Source organism: Neofelis nebulosa, chromosome 3, assembly GCF_028018385.1.
Source record: "Neofelis nebulosa isolate mNeoNeb1 chromosome 3, mNeoNeb1.pri, whole genome shotgun sequence".
In the NCBI taxonomy this organism is placed as follows: Eukaryota; Metazoa; Chordata; class Mammalia; order Carnivora; family Felidae; genus Neofelis; species Neofelis nebulosa.
This window is the reverse complement of record NC_080784.1, coordinates 36,211,482-36,231,873: the sequence shown is the minus strand read 5'-3', so window position 1 is coordinate 36,231,873 and position 20,392 is coordinate 36,211,482. Positions and strand designations below refer to the sequence as shown.

General features: G+C 50.3%; 1 protein-coding gene across 2 annotated transcripts in view; it reads right to left on the bottom strand.

The window, feature by feature from the left end:
• Positions 1 to 20,392, bottom strand: part of BIN3 (bridging integrator 3) — a 42,374-nt gene that overhangs the window by 6,947 nt on the left and 15,035 nt on the right. For both annotated transcript variants that reach the window (XM_058720338.1, XM_058720339.1), the window contains exons 2-6: positions 12,711 to 12,759; positions 5,947 to 5,987; positions 5,456 to 5,517; positions 2,170 to 2,306; positions 1,572 to 1,612 (exon numbers count right to left, since the gene is read on the bottom strand). In XM_058720338.1, the coding sequence (XP_058576321.1) occupies positions 1,572 to 1,612; positions 2,170 to 2,306; positions 5,456 to 5,517; positions 5,947 to 5,987; positions 12,711 to 12,759 (330 nt within the window). The remainder of the gene's footprint in view (positions 1 to 1,571; positions 1,613 to 2,169; positions 2,307 to 5,455; positions 5,518 to 5,946; positions 5,988 to 12,710; positions 12,760 to 20,392) is intronic.

The following is a 20,392-nucleotide window of genomic DNA, read 5'->3' as shown; positions in this document are numbered from 1 at the left end:
ACTGGGGTCCCTGGGAGCTTCTCTCCTGGCAAGAGGCGGCAACAGGCAGTGCCGGTTTTATGTGGTTTGGGGGAGATCGCATGTCGGTTACGGGATGGAGAAGCCGGCCGGGTAGGCAGGCAGGCCCGGGGGGCTCAGGCAGAGGTCAGCGGATCTGCTGCGGAGATGGTGCCCGCCTCCTGTGCCACTCACCCACCTTCCTGGCAGGTGGTGGGCTGCTGGGGCGGTGGGAAGCAGCCGGGATTTCTCTCCATTTGGCTCTAGAAGCCAGGCATCAGATTTCAAGGCCGCCTCCTTGGTTGTGAAATCGAGGTTGGAGTCAGTCCCCTAGCTCTCTGAGCTGGTGTCCCCTGCCTAGCTCTGCCAGCCATGGGTGTCTCTGTGGCAGCTCCTGGAACGCCAGGGGCAGGGTCTGCTCTGCCCGTGGTCCTTCCCACCCAACTGCGAACGCTCGGTCCTGGGGACCCGGTCAGAAAGCCACCAGCCACGGAGCCCCTGCTGCCACCTCCCTCCTGAGCCACCAGCCTCCTCGGCACCCAGTTCCTCGCGTGGCCCTGCAACCTGGGCCTGAGCAGGGGGTAGGGGAAGGGGCCCAGGGAAGGAGGGTGGGCCGAGCCTCCAGACAGCCTGGCTCAGAAAGAGCTTTCCCTAACCCCACCCCTTGGACCTGAACAGGGAGTGAAGAGCTCAGTAACCTCAAAGCCAGGGGCTAGAGGACCAAAACCTGCTCTCTTCATCTCCCTCCGGGCCCCGATCCAGGCCTAATGGTAATTAGCAGAGCCTCATTACCCAGGCCTGGTGAGGCAGCTGCCAGGGACCACCACAGAAGAGGTAATAAAGTGCAGCTGCCGGGCTGGAGCGGGAGCCTTTCTAGGTCAGAGTCAGTTTGGGAGAGGCTAGGGGGGCAGAAGAAGTGATCTGGAGCTTCAAGGCAATGCTCCTGCCTGTCCCCGCCCCCCCCGCCCCCCCCCCCCCCCACCAGCCCACCACCTCAGGGGACCGGGGGATAGGCCTGTCTGATCGCTGCCCAGAGCCTGCCTGAGAGAAGATGAGCCTCGCAGAAGAATTTCTGACCCTGTCAGGTCACGAGTTTGGGGACCTTCCCAGGCAGGACCCTGCTGCTGCGCCCTTCCCCATGTGCAGCCACCCCCACATCTCCGAAGCCGGGCGCCGCAGGCAGCTGCTCTCCCGGTGCGGCGGGGAGATGAAAGGCCTTGCTCATCCCCGCTGAGGGCTGGCCAAGCGCTCTGCTCGCTTCATTCAGCAAGCTCTGAGACCTCTGGCTCTCAGTCGGGAACAGAGGGAAAGATGGCAAAGTGACCACTGACTAGAGGCTGTCTGCTGGGGCAGACCACAAGTCACTGAGTGCACTGGGCAGGGCGGGTGCTCTGGGGCCACAGATCACATCGCCAGCGTCCCCGTTGACTTTCCAGTCAGCTCCCTGGGAGTCTGGGGTTCTAGGCTGCTGGAAATGATATTCGGTCCCCAGTCGGCCAGTTGACCTGCCTTTCCAATAAGCGCCCCCAGCCTAGTTCCCTCAGGCCCGTGGTCCCCAGATGACCACTACTCACTTTTTTAAGGGTTCAATCACGGTCTTTTGGATCTGGTTCACCTGTTGAAAGAAAGACCCAGTGAATCAAGACCAAGGGGAAGCCGGACTCTTCCTAAAAGGGGGGGATCTACGTTCCTGAGAAAGGGGACAGTCAGGGCTGTCCTGAGAGCCCTGGGTGGGGTCGAGATGGGGTGGGGGGCACCCCTGACTCCGCAGCTGGAGCGAGGCGGAGAGGACGATGATGGCCAGGACGTCGAGGGCACCAGGGAGTACTGTTCTTGTTCCAGGTCTGTTCTCCTCCCGCCAGCACCGTCTGCAGGCTTTTGACAGCCATGCTCAGGGGGCAGGCTGGGTGGGCAGCTACAGAATGTGTGAGGGGCTCCGGGTGAGCAGAGCTGCCCTGCCTCCCTCGGGGTCTCACAGTGAGCGATACGAGCTCGTGGGAGTCACGGGCAGCACAGGGTGCTGAAGCAGGTCCAGGAACGAGCTCACGGGGCTCGTGACACACGGGCGTCAGAGCACTGAGGGCGTCGGAAGACCGAGCCCTGGGAGGACTCTGCACGGGCGCTCCACCCAGGCAGAAGCCACGGGAAGGGGGAGAGCAAGACCCCAGCTACCTTCTCCTGGTTGAAGGCGTCCATCCGCTTCATGGCTGTGTCCAGGGCTGTCACCATGTTCAGGAAGTCCTGGTCTTGCTCGCAGAGGGGATTGGAGAGCAAGTCCAAGGATATCTTCACAGCAGATTTGGATAAGGCTGTAAGAAGTCAAAGCTCGGTGAACCTATGAAGGGACAGGCTTCAAGGTCTTGTCCTCAGGACCCTGTCCTTCTTCAGTCCAGCGGCCATACCCTGACCGCCATCCCGGCCATAGGCCAGAAAAGCTACAGAGTACCACAAGCCGAAAGTCAGCGGTCCTTACTGGATGGTGTTTGCTCCTGACCATCTGAGACTGCTCTGGGTAGTTCTTCGGAGCACCTTTACCTTTGGCAATGACTTCATTTCCCAAACTCTGGGTTTTAACAGAATCCTTTGGGCGGGAAGCTGTAAAAAATACCTATTTTCTAGCTCTAAAGAGTCTATCTCAGTAAGTCTGTAATCCAGAAACATGTATCTTAAAAAAACTCTCCAGGTGGTTTGGGCATGAAGCTTGGTTTGGGAACCTCTCACGGACGAGAGTAAGAGTGTGCCCCACCGGGGCTGGCAAACATACCATAAAGGCTAGAAATCAAGATGGCAGGCTGTGTGGGCTGCATGGTTTCTGCTGCAACTACTCAACTCTGCCACAGACAGTACCTAAAGAATGGGTGTGGCTTTGTTCCAATGCCCCTTTATTGACAAAATGAGGCCAGATTTGGTGTGGCCAGGCAACCCCTGGTTTCAATGACATACACTCAGAAACTTGTTTTCCCCTGAGCCTCTGGAGCTGGTACAGACCCTACCGAGCAAGCACGGCCCCTTCCCAGTCTCTTCCTGCCCCTGTAGACTTTTGTTTGCACGTAATGGAGACTGAGAGACTTGTACTTTAGACCAAAAACTCCAAAGCTGCTAACAGGTTTCCATCCTGCCTCTGCAGGGTTCCCGTGCCCCCACTATTTTATCCAGGGCTCATACAACGCACGAGACATTTCAGGTAGTGTATTTTGGCTCCGTTTTACAGATGAGGAGGGTGAGGCTCCAAAGAGGTTATAACTCCCTCAAGGTCAAACACCCGTAAGTGCTGAGCCAGGACTAGACCCTGGGCACCCGCCTCGCCGCCCACTCCTCTCCTGGTGATCCGCCTGGAGACAGCTGTGGGCAGGCCCCACAAGGCTCTGCTGGGGTATCTGCTTATGTTGTTAAAGGTCTTCTGTGGTACCATTTCCCCACAGATGGAGGCCACTGCCCTGCTGTAGTCTTGTTCACATGTTTCTACACCATGTTTGACAGAGGATATGGGGATATGGGGAGCCTGGAAATCAGAGGGCAGCTCCAAGGCAGGATGGAGATCTATTGGCAGCTTTGGGGTTCTCAGTCCCATACAAGTTTTCGGGTCTCCATTATTTGCAAACAAACCAACAAAAAAATTCTAGAGGGGCAGGCAGAGAGACTGGAGAAGGGGCATGCTTGCTCCATAGTGTCTGTACCAGTTTAAGGGTTTCAGGAGAAACGTTTTTGAATGTATTCCTCACTACTTTATGCCACTGAATTTAAGATGGTAACACACCATTAATGTATAGCCATTGAGAAAGAAAAACTATGCTGCGAATTATGTTACGGTGTGTTGATTTCTGAGACGTTAAAAGCGAAACAATGTCTTTGAATCAATGAAATGAGGTCCACTCCAGTTAACCAGAGATGTGCCCCTGCCTTGCCATGTGAGGAGCGCGTTGGCCCCACGTGCCTACTCCTTGGCCCCAAGGGCCTACTTCTCTGTTTCCGGTGGGAGAAATGGAAACCTAGCGGGTCCCTCTCCACTCAGGCTCCTCCACATGCCAGCAGAGAAGCCCACAGTGGATGACTGGCTCACACAGCGCCCTGTCCTGGGCCTCCCTCTAATCTGGTAGCCTGCTGCAGTCACCCAGCAAACAGGCACCGTATGGGAGAAGCCTGGAAATATATACTTCCCAGAAATGTTGAGGCAGTGGAGCTAAGAACTCTCTTTCAAATCTGTGCAGTGACTTTGTAGGCTTAGGAGCAAACATCATGTGTAACTGGACTGGATCATGAAATGGTCACACACAGTATAATTAAAGGATAGAAACTTGGGACAAAACTGGAAACGTTTTTGAAAAATTTCTTCCACTACTTTTTAATATTTGAGGAAAAAAATCCTGAAAAGGTAGGGCAGGGGAGACTTCCTTCCCAATTTTCCTTTTCTTTCCTAAAGCCTCACACTTCAGGCCTCTGCCTCTGTCTTTGTTAGAACCATCTGAAGTCAATTAACAGTGTGGAATCCCACTGGGAGTCCTCACTGGCCTATGTGAGTGAGTGAGTGCCGCAGGGCAGGGTCATAGAGCCTCCATTCTCAGGGACTGGGAGGGTGTGGCCAGCCCAGCACCAATTGGGAGGCTGGTGGTCTTTGAACCTTAAAGAGAATGTGGGTCTCCAACTCCACGTGGGTCTCTGGAACCCTGATGCCACCTCAAAATATAAGGGTTGACAAAGACCTAACAGGGACTGGCGGTGCACAGATGATCTTGTTTGGGAACACAGAATGGGATTTTAGATCTTGTCCAGGCAGTTGATTTCCCTCAATTGTCTGGGGCAGTGGTTCTCAAAATGAGGTCCCCGGGCCAGCTGCCTCAGCACTGCCTGGGGGTGGGCTGGACAATCTGCCTCGTGGCGGGCCTTCCGGTGACCCTGATGCACTGACTGTGACTGCTTCAGGAGGGCTTTCTCTGCCCAGATTCTAGTTCTGACTGGGGGCGGAAGAGGCCAGGAACCCTGGGCCCCAGGGGTCCCCCATTTATTTTGATTTCTTGTGGGGAAAACCATGCTCTCCACTTCATGGATCCCTGACGTTCCACAGCTTCCAAAGCTGCCCACTCTGAAAACGCAACCTTCCCTTCATCTGTGCTCTGACAGTGCAGTCTGTCTGGAGAAGTACCAAAGAAAGGAAGCAATAGGTCACAGCTCCTCCTGTACTGGAAAGGCAGTGGCGAACGATAAAGATGCCACCCAGGGAACCTGGAACTATCCACAAAACAAATAACAGATGGGCTCCGTAATCAGACCCTTGGCTCGCTGCACACGTAGTCTGGAGATGCCAGGGACAGTCGTGTTCAGACCCACCCATGTCCTCTGGATGAGCGGTGACATGAGCATCTGTGCACAGACCACAGGAGCCAGCCCTGACGTGACGGAGGGGCACAGGTCCACCCGTGACCCGGCCAGGCCCGGCCCAGCTCTGGGCTATGCCACCTACCCAGATCAGCATCGGTGCCCTTCTTCATGTCCTTCTGCAGCCTCCTGGTCTGCTCCTCCAGCCTGCAAGGCAGGGGCACAGGCTTAGGCACCTGGCATCGTCAGCTTGCTTCAGCCCCCTTCCTTCCCATCTACCTGAGTGAAGCCCAGCCTGATGCCCTGGAAGGCCTGCCAGGAGAGGGGGCCCCTGCTCCATGGGGAGTTTTCCCACCAACTGAAGGGCTGCTACTGGCTCTGCATGAGGCCAAGCACCCAAAGGCTATGAGTTAACGACTGTCACATAGCCATCAGCTGGGGGAGAATTTCTGGCAGGCTGTGAACTGAGCTGCCCTCTGCTCCCGCGGCACTTACGGGACAGCTGAGCAGCCCACTGATGGAGGTGCCGGAAGGGGCAGTGCGAGAACTGAGACCTGGTGGAAGGCTCCTGCCCTTCCCCCCCTCGCCCCCCCCCCCCTCCCCCCAGCCTCCATCCTTCTGGGCTTTGACACTCACTGCTGGAGTTTTCCATACTCCCTTTCAAAATCTCTCTCCACCTGTAACCAAAGAGACAACTCAATCATCGGAGAAATGACAACACGCTGGAAAAAATCTGCCAGCCTACTGAAACTCCCTCTCCACCCTCCCCCCAGCTGCAGAAAACAACACGGTCCAGTTCATACAAGCTCCAGCAGATCGTTAACGACACAGTATCCCTGTGTTCCCAAATTAATTAAGTGTTTGATTTAGGGCACAAGACTCCCCTCCCAGATGGGCCAGCCAGGCAAGTAGCAGCGGATTGTGGCTCTGTTCCTCTACCACAGGGAGCCAGGCGCTGGGCTGCGTTCCCTCTCTCCTCACCCTCCCATCTCGAGGCAGGTGAGGTGCTTGGAATGTGAATGTGACTGAGACTCGCAGGGGGGGAAGCAGGCGGGTCCCCTCCTACTCCTGGCCCTGGTTTCCTCACAGGGCTTACCAACTGTGAGGTTCAGGGTGGACCAAGAAATGTCCTGTCTGCACGCTCTGTGTGCTGGAATGTACCGAGCACAAATACTATTGCTACTGACCGGCAAGGCTCTCTTAAAATTCTTGATAAGTAACCAGATTTCCCCGATGCCAGCAAGACTGACATCAGATGGGTGTAAGTCCTGATCCCAATTCTGCCACCTGCATGTCAGGTGAAGTCAAGAAAGTCACTTGCACGTCCAGTGCCTGAATTTCTCCATCCGTCAAACAGGGCCCTGGCAATGGCCTCTCAGGAGAGTGGCCTGTGAGGGATATGACACCTGAGAGCCGAGAGGAGGGGACCGAGGCCTGTCCTAGTTCCCTTCTGCAGAGGCAGCAAGAGCTCCCTGGCCAGCGTGCTGAGCCTCTGGGCTGAGGTGCTCAATTAAGAGCAGCTAACATTCACGGGGTGCTTGCTGCATGCTTCTGTGAACGGCTTCTCCCCCACAACTGCAGAGGCAGGTGTACTTGTGGCCCTCACTGCACCAAGGAGCTCCCTAGGACAGAGGGGATGTATGCTGCACTAGCTCACACGACTAGTGAGTGGCAGGGCTAGGATCTGGACATAGGCAGCCTGGCTCCAAGGCCTGTGCTCTTAACAAGCATTCTACCAAAAAGGGGAAAAGGTATTTGCTGATGAATTAAAGCCACGACCCAAGAAAGGTGCCTTCTTGGCTGCTCCCCGAGATGCCTTTCAGTGAGAGCCCTAAACCCTGGTCCTCACTCTCACAGCAGGCTGAAGGTCACAGAGCCCAAAGCTGTGGAAAGTGTCAAGGCCCCATTGTTCTTTGCCAGCGCACCCTTCCGTCACAGTGCCCCATGAAGGAGCATTCTGAAAGCCCACGGACCCCACACTCATGTGCATTTAGGTAAACTCAACACAGTCACAGAACAGCAAAACATTATTCAGGCCGACTATTTCATGTTACAAACACAGAGGACGAAGCCCAGAGACGGGGAGTGATTTAATAAGGACGCAGGGCTAGTCAGAGGCAAACCAAGGCTAGAATTCAGACTCCTAGTTCAGCACCGGCTCCCTTTTTAAAATGACATTTAATAACCTCACAAACATTTATTGAGCACCTATTAAGTGCAACGCAATCTGTCAGGTGAGAGAGATGCTCTGGTGAATAAACAGATGTGGGTCCTGGCAGGGGAGATAAAACAAATACACCTCTAACCTAAACCATGGATAGCCCCGTGGAGGACGGGGGCTAGAGAATGGCATGGAGAACCTACTTAGCTAAGGTCCCGGGGCACAACCACATGTCGCCCTTGCATGGACACACCTCAGGTTCCTCAACTGAAATGTAAAATTTAGAAGCAGGAACACAGGGTCTTTCCTTTTACTTTCTGACCCCAGCACCTGGGGTCTGACACAAAGTCGTGAAGTAAAATTCACCATCGGTTTCCCCCACCCTACAGTCTTTGCCCTCTTTTCAACAGACCCCCTGTTTTTCCATCCAGGAATGCAATGTTTTCATCATCACCTTCCTATGATCCATCAAAAGCTGCTCTTAAGAGGAAGCTCAAACTTCGCTCCCACTAAAGCGTATGTTCCTGAAAAAAGCTTAAAGTGCTACCTGTCCCAGGGGATGTGTAGCTGGGCAGGAATCAAAGTCTCAGCCAAAGGCCGGAAGAGTGTCTGGTGCGATGCAGGCGGGAGATTTGTTCTGGGGTAGCGAGGCCTCGCCCGGGCCCAGCAAGCCCGCGCTGGGACGGTCCAGCCCTTTCTCCACCAACACCATCGAGGAAGGTGGTGGACAGGAATGAGCAGAGACGGATGACAGATGGACTCTGATACCAGCTGTGCAGTATTAAAAATACTACCTAACATTTTGAGTCTCACGTACTTTTCTAGAAGAATGGGATAACTCCATTCGGCCTTCCCCTGGGAAGATTTTCAATGGCTGCCAAGGAAACGGGGTAGCAGCGTCCGTCTTGTTGGCTTGTTTAGAGGATCACCGAACAGTCTGTGTAGAGCACAGAGCTCGGTGCCTGGCCTGTGGATAGGGTTTCCTTGTTCTTCTCCCATGCACTGGGGTGCTGGGGGTGCCCAGAGAAGTCTGGGGGTGCAGACTGGTCTGTGGCCCTTTGGCAAGGCACGGGGTCAGTTGATAGCTGGGATGAACGCTGATTGGGCTAAGCCAGGATCCTGTGCCTGGGGGTTACACCTGGGCCTCCCTTAACTGGACATATCACCCCTCTTATTTTGTAGGATGTGACGGCTAAGCAGAGTCTTTACATATTAAAAGTATTCTTTTCCAAAAAGACGAAGTCAAGGATGTCCTGGTCAGAGTCCAGCTTTTCTAAAGATGAAGAACATGCAGTGGGTGCTCCCAGAGGGAGGCGGGCGCAGAGAGCTCCGGCCTTGGCTCCTGGCGCTCTCTTTTGCAATCCCCAAGTGTGCCGGTGCGTGTGTGGGATGTCAGAGAGCACCTGGTCCCCCTGGCTGGGAATGCTTGGACTTGCACAGAGAGCGAGCGACTGCGGGTTTCCAACTGGGCTGGAACATTCTGGTTGGGGAGCCGCTTGAGGTCTTACCCCGGCAGCTGAGAAGTATGTCGGGGTGGAGCTCGATCCTTCTGCTGCTGCTCACGGCCACGTGAGAGCCTGAGATGTTCATGAACGTGTCCCCCTTCTGCCTCTGGCAGCCAGGTGTGGGTTGCTCTCAAGATCGCTCTCCTCCCTTGGGGAAAGATCCGAGGCAACACCACCAGGATTCTGGCCCCTCGGATAATGGATAAGGGAATAAGGAGACACACTGGAGTCCTAGTGCAAGGTATCTCCATTCTGAGGGAAACAGCCAAACACGGAAGATCTGAACATCTCTGAATGCTTGATGCTTTTGCCAAAAAGGCGATTAGCCCCCAGTCAACAATGCAAGTGCAAACACATGTGCACGGCTGTCAGCGGGTCAGGGCGGGCCGGGCCGGGCGGCGAGGTTAGCGAAGGGGGAATGAGCACCAGACGGCCCGCTGCTCTGGGCATTTGCAAAGGCTCAAGGTGGAGGGGTGAGACTGTGCTGCTCAGCGCTCTACCCCCCGCGCCTAGGGTCAGGCTGGCATGGAGCAGGAGTCCGTATTCGTTAAATGAATGAGTGGGCTGAGGTCTCACCCAAACGGACACTCGGGGTGAAGTGAAGAAGGAGACCGGCAGGCAGGGCTCCGGCTCTAGCCCCGGAGCTAAGCCGTGTCGGATCAGAGCTGGCTGAGGCAGAGGGCACACTGGGTGATCTCGGAAGCCCCCTCTTGGAGGGGTGCTAGGGGCGGAAAGCAGCCTCCCTTTGGTGGATCATGTGTTACCACATGATCAAGTGAGGCTGAGAGGCTCTCCACTTTGCAAGTGGAGATTGTCCTCAAGTGGGGGCTCCGTGTGGCAGGATGCTCCCCTGCCCTGATGCTGTGGCATGCCTGCCTAGCTCGGAGTCTAAGAGTGTGCTTTCCTTCGTGTGCGAGACCCAGGGTGACCCCTGCTTCCAAGAGCTCTTCCCTCCTCGAAGGTTACGGACGGGGAAGCGGCTGCTTTTTGCCATGCCAAGATGCTCCGGCTACCTTATGGGAGTGGTGGGGCAGGAGGGGTGTAAGCAGAGGGTGCGGAGAGTTCGGACTGGGAGGTGGGCAAGCTTTTGTCCCTCCACCTCCATCCAGTGGCCAGCCCCTGCAGAGAACATGCCATTCCCTCGCCAGAGCCTTGACAACAATGGAATTCGTGTTAATAACCTGGGTGCAGAAGAACAGTGAGAGCAAACACACAATGCTTTCTTTGTGTCTGACAGTTGGGTACCTTGAGCCAAAAACCTCCTGAAACTCCCTGAAGATAACGTGAGCGTTTCTTCCCATGACGGGGGCGCCATGACTTCCAGGCAGCAGGCAGCCACATCTGCGCCTCTGACGGTGCCTGGGCAAGAACGGTAGCGCGTCACCACTGTCTGGGGGCAGCTGCCGGAGGCGCTGAGACGGCTGCCCGGGCTCGGCCTATGATGGGGGCCTGGAGGGGCTTGTGCGGCAGAGAACGAGATTGAAGAGGCAGGCTCTCACTCCCTATACTTCGGTGCCTCTGGGGAGTTGAGGGAGCAAGTAACTCTCTTCCAAAGCCTAAGTCGGCTTTGATTCCTTGTGAGAGATCAAAGGCCCGGCCTACCATTTCCTTGTAGTAGGGGATCCGGCTGCTTGGAACAGGCTGAGTCCTCGGTGGTTTCTAAAGAGTCAAATCAACTATCTTCCCACAAGGTAGTTAATATTTATTGAGGGCTCATCATGTGCTAGACACTGTGTTAAGTGGTTCATACACATAACCTCATGTACGCAAGACTCATACTATATCAGTGGCATAGGTACTAAGATCCTCACTTACGAAGGAGGAAACCAACGCTCAGAGACAGTAAAGGGCCTTGCTCAAGGTCACATACAGCATGTGGCGGAGCCAGTGGGAATCCAGGCAGGAAACCTACCACATCTGGCTTCTTAATCACTACTTGGTGCCCAGTCTGACTGGGGGAGCAGATTCCAGAAGTCAGAGGACCACAGTTCCATCCCAAACAAGACTGACATGAGGAGGGGAAGAGGGAAGCCACGGGCCCATCTGTGGGCTTGTCTGTAGGGCCGTCCATAGGTGCTGGGATTGTCCATTTGTCCCTCTTCTGGGGAGTCCTTGCCACTCCTCAGATTAAAAGACCCAGAGATCTTTCCGTCAACAAACTGGCAAAGAAGCTAGAAACTGAATTCTAACCTATACTTTTCTGTAGAGAACAACGGCTATCTCTATAGAGGTAAGGGTGTTGGGAGGGTTTTCTGTTTGCCTGTTTGTTTTTTGGTAGTGAGCGCTGGGAATAAAAGACCCTTCTCAAAACCACTTCCCTTTCAGATCTGCCCTGGATTAAACTCTGGAGACACAAAGCCACACCTTCCCACTTCCTGTAGCCGGCTAGAGCCCAACATTTGCACGCCCAGATTCTTTGCGCTTCAGCTGAGAGCCTCCACAGATGGTCAGCCTCTGCATGGGAGGTAAACTCTCAGTCTGTCCTCGGCCTGCCTTCACTTGAAAGAGAAACGCAGCCCATTTCCTTTTAAGTGGCCTGCCTTTGGATTTTCCAAAGACTGAGCCATTGGTCAGATGTGTGCTGAACTTCCCTTCCTGCCAAAATGAAGCAGGAGCTTTCCTGTAGTCCTGAGTTCTGAGCCAAGGAGGGCCGAGGTTATTAAGACAAGGAGAACCGTCAGGGGCTCCAGCAGGCTGACAGTTGCTGGAACTGTCACAATGAGAGATACTGTACAGTTATGGGTTCCCACGGTGAAACCAACAGCCTGATTAGATTTGGGGGTGAGGGAGTTCAAGAGGCCATTCTTTACTAGAATTCCCAAACCTCAGCAGACCTTCACAGCCTGAGTGAAGCAGCATAGAGCAGTGGAATGTGCATTGAACAGAGACTCCGACTTGGGTTCCAATTTTGGCTCTGTCAGTATTAGGGTTTTAAAAAAAAAAAAAAAAAATTTTTTTTGTTTTGTTTTAAGAGCACTCATGAGTGGGGGAGGGGAAGAGGGAGAGAGCAGCTCAAGCAGCTCTGCTTGAGAGTTGGATGCTTAACTGATTGAGCCACCCAGCTGCCCTAGTGTTAGGTTTTTTACAACCTTAGAAAGTCATGGTGGCTTCGTGGGCCTTGGTTTTCTCGTAAGGAAAATCAGGTTGGACTAGATGATCTGTAAGGGCTTCCAGCTCTAAACTTTCTAAAAATCTGTGATTCCTCTCCCATTCTGGAGATAAAATAGAGATAAAAATCGTGGGTTCTCAAGGAGGTAGGATTCAATCATGCCCTCCTGACTCTGGGTCCTGGCTAAGAATTCCTTTGGCAGTGGAGAGAAAGGGACCTGGAGCCTCCTGGAGAAGCTTCCTGGTCTTCACACAGCCTGAGATGGCTGGAGATAAAGGCCTGGGACATGTCCTTGGCAGGGGCCTAGGTTTCAGGAGCCCACTCAGGAGAGTGCAGAGTGCCACGCCAGACTGCAGAGATGGGCTGTCACCCACCTGTCACCCACCTCCTCCACCTGCCCCAGGGTGGGGACGAGCCAGCCTGATTTGCAGAAGGAAGATGTCCCAGGCCAGGAGGCCTCCGCAAGCCCCAGTCTAAGTGAGGTTCCAGAGCGACACGGCTGGGAATGAGGCAGCCCGGGTTCTGCCTTCCCCAGCCCCACGATGTGCTGAATCAAACCTCTGGTTCTCTGCAAAGACCATGTGAGACAGACGGAGTCTCAGAATGAAAGAATCGGGTTACTCACTGTTTTAGGGACAATCTGTTTCTTAGGCTGCCCAATCTTGAAAGGAATCCTAGGAGAGAAAGAGACAAAGAGGGATTTTAGGAGAAACGGGGAAGGATGTAGCTGAAAAGAACTGATGAAGTCAAGGCCACTTGACTTCAAGGGTAACGAGAGCCAGTGGTCTGCTCCTGGCACTCGAACCACATGCCCTGTGGATCTAGGGCCGTTGGCAGCCAGGCTGGGCTCTGGAGGGTGACCTTCCCATGAACAGTGTCGGATGGAGGTCCTGGGCACCACCTTCTGCCCCAGAGCATCTTTCCTACTAGTAGCCAGGTGTTGAAACACGTTGCAAAGGTGAGGGCAGGGAAGGGGAGATACCACACGACAGATAGTCATTGTAAATCTGTGCCCTGAGGAGCTGCAAAGTCAGAATTACAGGCTCGCTGGGGCAGCTATCATCCTTGAAAACAAGCGTTTAAAAACACCATGAGAACCACTTATCGTCTGTATTAGGTGCTTCGCTACTTCTCTATAGAGGACTTGTTACGTGGCTGGAGACAGAGGATACACTACAGGGCATTAAGGCCCAGCCAGGCTGGGTTATTTCTGGTGAGAACTGACAACGTGAAACGTGGCTAACTCAAAGAGGGACCTGAATCTAGCCCAGGTCTGCCCTCTGCACCTCAGGTTCTCCACTTAGAAATGAAAGGCAGTTTGGCATAACAGAAGGAGGGTCAAGAATCTAGCCTCTAAATCTAGGCCCCCCCTCCACTGCCCCCCACCGTCTCCCGCTCTGAGGAGCGGGCTGCCCCCTGGCAGGTAACGACTGCCCTGGGATTCATTGCCCACTCTGTGAAAGGACAGGGTTAGACTGGATAATTCAGAAGCTTCCTTGAGGCATGAAACATTCTGATTCTACAATTCTGAGAAGCGTGGTCCCGCTAGGAGCAAACACAGTGCATTGCACACAGTGCAACTCTGTGCACAGCACAGAGGCTCCCCAGAGCCCCCAAGGTAGCAGTGAGTGAAGCACCCCTGGGATCAGCTCAGGGCACAGGGAGTCAGCAGGAGAGTCCCCAGGGCACGACTCCACTCCCACTCTTCTCTCAGTGCTCAGGACGCTGCAGTCCCTCCCTTTCAAACCTCCCGCTTCCAGCTTCCACCGCTGCACCCGCCCCTTCCCTCCGCACCCCCTTCTGCCCAAGCCTGCTTTCTCTTGGCCCAAACTGACCAACACTGTTGCTAAACCCAATGGTATAATTAACCACCGATAATAACCCCAGACAACGATCCGGTCGAGAGGATGGGCCAGCCTGAGTCACAGTGGTTTAAATTTAATTTCTGGAGGACATCCTGTTTATTGTTAACCCAGCCCGGTAATTTGGGAGCATTAACCCTTTGGGGGCTGGCTGATTCACGTGGCTTCTGTAAACAAATAATCAGTGGCTATATAATTACCAGGGGAAAGGTAAGCTCTGAAACTGAAAAGAAGAGAAAGGGAGAAATTGCTCTTTCCCCTCCTCAAATCTAAAGAACAGAGGTTAAGGGAGCTGAGCTCCATAGTCCCCTCCTCGTGTCCCCAGTTACTTTTTCCCAAATCAGGGATTGGAGTTGACTGACACAATGGTTTTGGACAGTGAACAACTGCCCTCAAGGACTATTTTGGTGACAGTGCAAATGAGGTCCTGGTGGCATTGAGAGAAGATTGAGCCTGCACGAAGCATGTTGTGGGATAATAAGCTTTGGACCAGGAATCAGAAAACTGATCTCTGCCTTTGACTAGTTTTGTGATGCGAACAAATCACGGTCTCTCTGGAGCTTTTTCTTTCTTTCTTTCTTTCTTTCTTTCTTTCTTTCTTTCTTTCTTTCTTTCTTTCTTTCTTTCTTTCTTTCTTCTTTCTTTTCTTTCTTTCTTTCTTTTTTAAATTCTTTTAATGTTTATTTTTGAGAGAGAGAGAGAGAGAGAGGGAGGGAGAGAGAGAGACGAACGTGAGCAGGGAGGGGCAGAGAGAGAGAGGGAGACACAGAATCCCGAGCAGGCTCCAGGCTCTGAGCTGTCAGCACAGAGCCTGACGTGGGACTTGAACTCGTGAACTGTGAGATCGTGACCTGAGCCAAAGTCAGCACTTAACTGACCGAGCCGCCCAGGCGCCCCTGGAGCTATTTCTTAAACTCTAAAACAGAGGAGATGGAAACTTGAATTCTAAACTGAATCTCTGTTCCAGGAACACGGGGCAGGGTGAAATTCTACAGAATTCTCAGAGTGGTCTTCACAATGATTCTAACTTGGAGTCTAGTACTACAGACTAGCTATAAAGAAATGAAGAACTTAGATGCCATTATTTGTGGTGCCACAGCCTCTCTAAATCTTAATTTGGAATCACAGTATTTTTAGAATTGCAAGTTACCATAGAAATTGTTCCAGTTCAACCCTCTCATTTTGTAGATGAGAAAACCAATCTGGAAAGGTCCAGTGACTAGCCCAGGGTCATCCTGCTGGTTCACGACTGAACCAGGAGTAAACAATCCACTTTTCTCTCTGCTATTCTTTGCCATGAATTTGTTATGTTTATTTGAAGGAACTAAGGAAAATCATCTCATCAAAATACCTAACCTTAAGATACTGTGGAATTTCAAAGGGGCTCACTATTCCTGAAAAGACTGGAAATGCAAGGAATGAGGAGGGCAGCATTATCGGGAGGAAGGAGGCTTGTGCTGACCCGGCTCCGTCTGAACAAATGATAGGTTCCAGGTATCATGTTGGCTGAGTGCAAAACGTCACTGATAATGTCTTTGAGACAACAGGTAAAGAACCTGGACTGTCCAGGGCAACTGGGACACATGGCCATTACACCCACATGGAATGCCTTCCCTTCTCCCAGCTTGATCAAAGCTGTTCTCAAGTCCAAAACCTTGCTTACCTTCTTCTAAATGTCTAAGACTTCATTTGGCATTGAAAAATAGCCTACCTTTTATATTAATTGAAGTTTACCCATTTAAAAAGTAAAACATACTCATCAGAGAAAACTTGGGAAATACAGCAAAGTCAGAGACAGAGAGAGAGAGAAAGAGAGAGGGAGAAAGGGAAGGAGAAGAAGGAAAAAACCAAAACAGCACACGGTCTCATATCTAAAGATAACCAAGGCTAATGTTTTGGTGTTAATTATATTTTAAAAGTTTGCAGAAAGAAAAAAATCTGAAGCAAATATGCCAAATGTTAATAGTGGTTAATTCTGGGTGGTAAGAGTGTGATTACTGTTTTCTTCTTTGCACTTTCCATATTTTTCAAATAAACTAAAAAAAAAATCCCTTGTTTTTTTCCTTGACTACAAAAATAGCACCTGATCAGTGTCAAACACTTGGAAAACATGGAAACACACACACACACACACACACACACACACACACACACACAGTAACACCCTGAATCTGTGTGTAAATACATGGACATGTGTACATATGCATATTTATATAACTTAAAAAACCTAAACATATCATAAAGGCTTCTATATGCCAAGATGTGGTTGTCATCAGCCTGCCCTGTTAAGAGCTACCTAGTATTTCATTATATATCCCTATTTTATTTTTGTGATCCACATCACTTACTAATGATCATTTCAACTGTTTCCAATTTTTCTTCTATTATTAAAAACACTAATAGCTAAATCTTTGTGTACATCAAGGATTAGTCACATAGGATAAGTTCTTAGAATTGGAATTGCTGGGTCAAAGGATATATACATGTCTAAGGCTTTGATACATTTGCCAAATTGCCCTGGAGGCAGATTGAGACAGTTTACATTTTTTAAAAGATTGAAATGGTTTACATTTTACCACTAGCCCTTTGGCCTGTTTATCAGGATTTTTTTTCTGGCTTAGCGTTTGCCTTTCCCTTTTGTGCAATTAATCTGAGTTTGCTTTTATCAAAGTTACACGTGTGCATGGTTTAATAGGACAACAAGGTTTGTTAAGTGAAACATGAGGTCCTACCCTCCCTCCCCCTGCCCTAATCTCACTTGCCCAAGACAAGCACTTTTCGACTCTGCTGGGTGTTTTGGCACGTACCTTTGCATCTCTAAATAAAAATGCGTCTATTTCTATCTCTGGTTAGGTTTTAGGCACTAGCTGCTGACTTTTTCTTTTGCAAGGGGAAGATTTAACGAAACCAACCAACTGACCAAGCTCTTGCAGGCTTCTACCCGTTACACAAAGGCACATCCGAATCTCCTCTTCTTCTGGATACAGTTACGTGATTTGGTCAGATCAATAAGTAAACTGTTGGGAGAATAATGTGATTTCTTGTCCTTCCTGCATGTGGCAGCCAGCAGATTTTTCAGCCTCAGCCAAACCTTCAGAAGCTGCAGAGTTCTGAGCCAAGCCTCGCATCTAGGCCACTCCCAAATTCCTGACCTGTAGAAACTGGTACTGTTGTTTGGAGACGCTAAGTTGTGGGGGAATTTGTTACACAGCAATACGTAACTAATAACACTGCATGCTTTTGCTCCCAAAATTGTCATTTTTTCTTTCACGTGAATTTTCTATGTATTTACTGTCTAAATTTACTCTTAATACATTCACTCGTGTCAGGTATTCACTTCTTGAAGCGGTGTCCGAGGCAGCCTCCAAGCTGCTCCGGTCAGGACCGGTCGCCTTGGCCCCTGGCGTAGAGCCGGAGGCCCAGGCTCGCCCTTCTCCTGCCTCCTATAGGAATTCTGACACCTGGAATCCGGGTCTTCCTCTTTGCTGGTTTACTCCTTGTTTGGGCAGAGTAAAAGTGTGTGTGAGATCACCTTTTGAGACTTTGCATAACCAAAACCTCTTTGCTCTGACTCACACCAGTTAGTCTGACTGGGTATAGAATGTAGGTTGGACTTCATTTCTTTCAGAATCTCACAGACTTTGCTTCCCTGGCTTCTCATTTCCCAGTGCTATTGTGGTGAAGTCTAAAGCACTCCGATTTCTGTCCTTTGTAGGCAACCTACCCATTCTTCAGGCAAGCTTCTTGAATCATGTTTGTCCCTGGTGGTATAAACTTTCACAGTGATGTACCTCGTGGGTCTAATTGCACTCACTGTGCTGGGATACGCACCAAATTCTTTCAATTTGGCAATTTGTAATCTTTCGTTCTGGGCTTAAAAAAACTTTGTTGTGGCTCATGTCTTCCCCCATTTTCTCTGTTTCTCATTTCTGAAATTCATTTTTTTTTAATTTTTAAAGTTTATTTATTTTGAAGGAGAGAGAGAGAGAGCAAGCATGGGAGGAACAGAGAGAGAGAGAGAGAGGAACAGAATCTGAAGCAGGCTCCAGGCTCCGAGCTGTCAGCACAGAGCCCAGTGCGGGGCTGGAACCCACGAACAATGAGATCATGATCTGAGCCGAACTTGGATGCTTAACCAACTGAGCCACCCAGGTGCCCCATTTATTTCTGAAATTCTTGTAATTCCAGTGCTGACCCACCTTGGTTGCTTCTCCAGTTTCTTTATTTTTCAACATTTCGTATCTTCTAATACTTGTAAAGTTTTTCATTTCTGCTATCATATTTTTAATTTCTGAGAGGTCTTTTTACTTTTCAGGATGTCCTTTTTTTTATGGTATCTTGTTTAATTTCATGGATGGCTTCTCTCTCTGATGATCTTTAAAAAAATTCTTTTTTAATGTTTATTTTTGAGAGACAGAGAGACACAGGGCATGAGCGGGGGAGGGGCAGAGAGCGAGGGAGACACAGAATCCAAAGCAGGCTCCAGGCTCTGAGCTGTCAGCACAGAGCCTGACTCGGGGTTCGAACTCACAGACCGCGAGATCATGACCTGAGCCAAAGTCGGACGCTCAACCGACTGAGCCACTCAGGCGCCCCATCTCTCTCGATGATCTTAATAATGACAGATTTACAAAAAGTTTCTTCTGCCTTCCTTCAGTCTCAGTTTCCCCTCAAGTTGTTTTCTGCTTTTGCCTCCATTTTTCACACTAAACACTCCCCTTGGGAGTGTGGTAATCTTGGGTGTCTGCTCACATACGGGACTGGAGACAAGACAGCTGATCAGAAGCTGTGAGCGCTCAGATATTGTCTGCGTACTGTGTGCAGTGACCTGGCTGAGCAGTGTTGTGGGGAGCTCCTGATGTCAGTATCTGTACTCCCGGGCAGGTAAGGTTTCCTAGAGAATTTTTCAGTCTCTCGCCATGGGAGTAAAGGCCCAGCAGAGTTGTTCCGAGAGCTCAGTGAGTAGAAGAGGTCACTCGAGCACATGCCATGCGTGCAGGTGCCATGGGGGAGGGGAAGGGTTGTCTCGGCACTCCCCACGCATTTCTTCACTTCACCCTCCTGCCTTCAGGATGGCAGTCCTGCCCTCAGCTGGGCTTACAGTGGATCTGTGTTTTGTGGGCCCGAAGCTTATATGATTTTGTATGCCTTTTAAAGAAAAGGAAAATGAATTTACAAATATCAAAATTGGATGGGGCCCCTAGATGGCTCAGTTTGTGGAGCGTGGGACTCCTGATCTCAGGGTTGTGAGTTTGGGCCCCAGGCTGTATGTAGAGATTACTTAAAAATAAAATCTTTTAAAAACATTAAAAAATATTAAAATCGGCATGAAAGTGTTTATTTAGACAGAGAAAAGAACATAATAAATTACAAGTTATAAAAGCTGACAAATAACATGAAATCAAAAAATCAAGAATAACCTAAAATTTTTATTAATCGTCTGCCTGACACACCTCTGTATTCATTTCCCTGCATTTTTTGGCTGTGTAGTCTATGATTGCCTCTTCATGTGACACCGAGTGGGTAACATCATTTTCGTAGAGAAAAGAAAGGTAATTCAGCCTTTCCTCTAGTATGGTTGACTGAAACTTGTTTTCTATCATTGACAGTTCAGAAAAGCTTTTTTTTCCAGCTTACCAGTAATATATAAATATAATAAAAATGTTGCTGTAAAACTTAGGAAAATCTCGTTTCCTTCATAAATAAACTATAAGATTTCAGGACACATTTCAAGGTTTCTTGTATAATGACTACTCTTAACCACTCTCTGAATTAATGGGGGTAACCAGCTTCTCTGTTCCTGATGTCGCTGGAGGAGGGCCCATCATGAGTTTTGTCATCTTCGTTATCTTTCGTGTTAAGAACTTTAAATTGTTTTATCAATGTGTTCTAATGATTTGCGCCTCTTTATTAACTAGATTATCAAACCATCGCTCCTCTTTAAAACTGATCTCATTCTTTTTTAAGAAATATTCTTAAAAAATTTTTTTTAAACGTTTATTTATTTTTGAGAGACAAAGAGGGACAGAGTGCAAATGAGGGAGGGGCGGAGAGGGAGGGAGACACAGAATCCGAAGCAGGCTCCAGGCTCTGAGCTGTTAGCACAGAACCTGATGCGGCGCTTGAATTCACGGGCTGCGAGATCATGACCTGAGCTGAAGTCAGATGCTTAACCGACTGAGCCACCCAGGCAAACCCCTGATCTCATTCTCTTAATGAATGACTAGGTTTGAGTATAATTTGAAAATGTTTTGTTGCACTTTGATTTCAGAATAATATCTCCTGATTTAACTGCTCACCTGTGTCACTTTTGTTTTGTGTTGTTATTTTTTACCCAACTTTTCCCTTAGTTTTTTTCTTCTTTAAAATTTTCTTTCCCAGCTTTATTGAGATACAATGGATCTATATAACACTGTGAAAGACATACAACTTTTTTTTTTTTTTT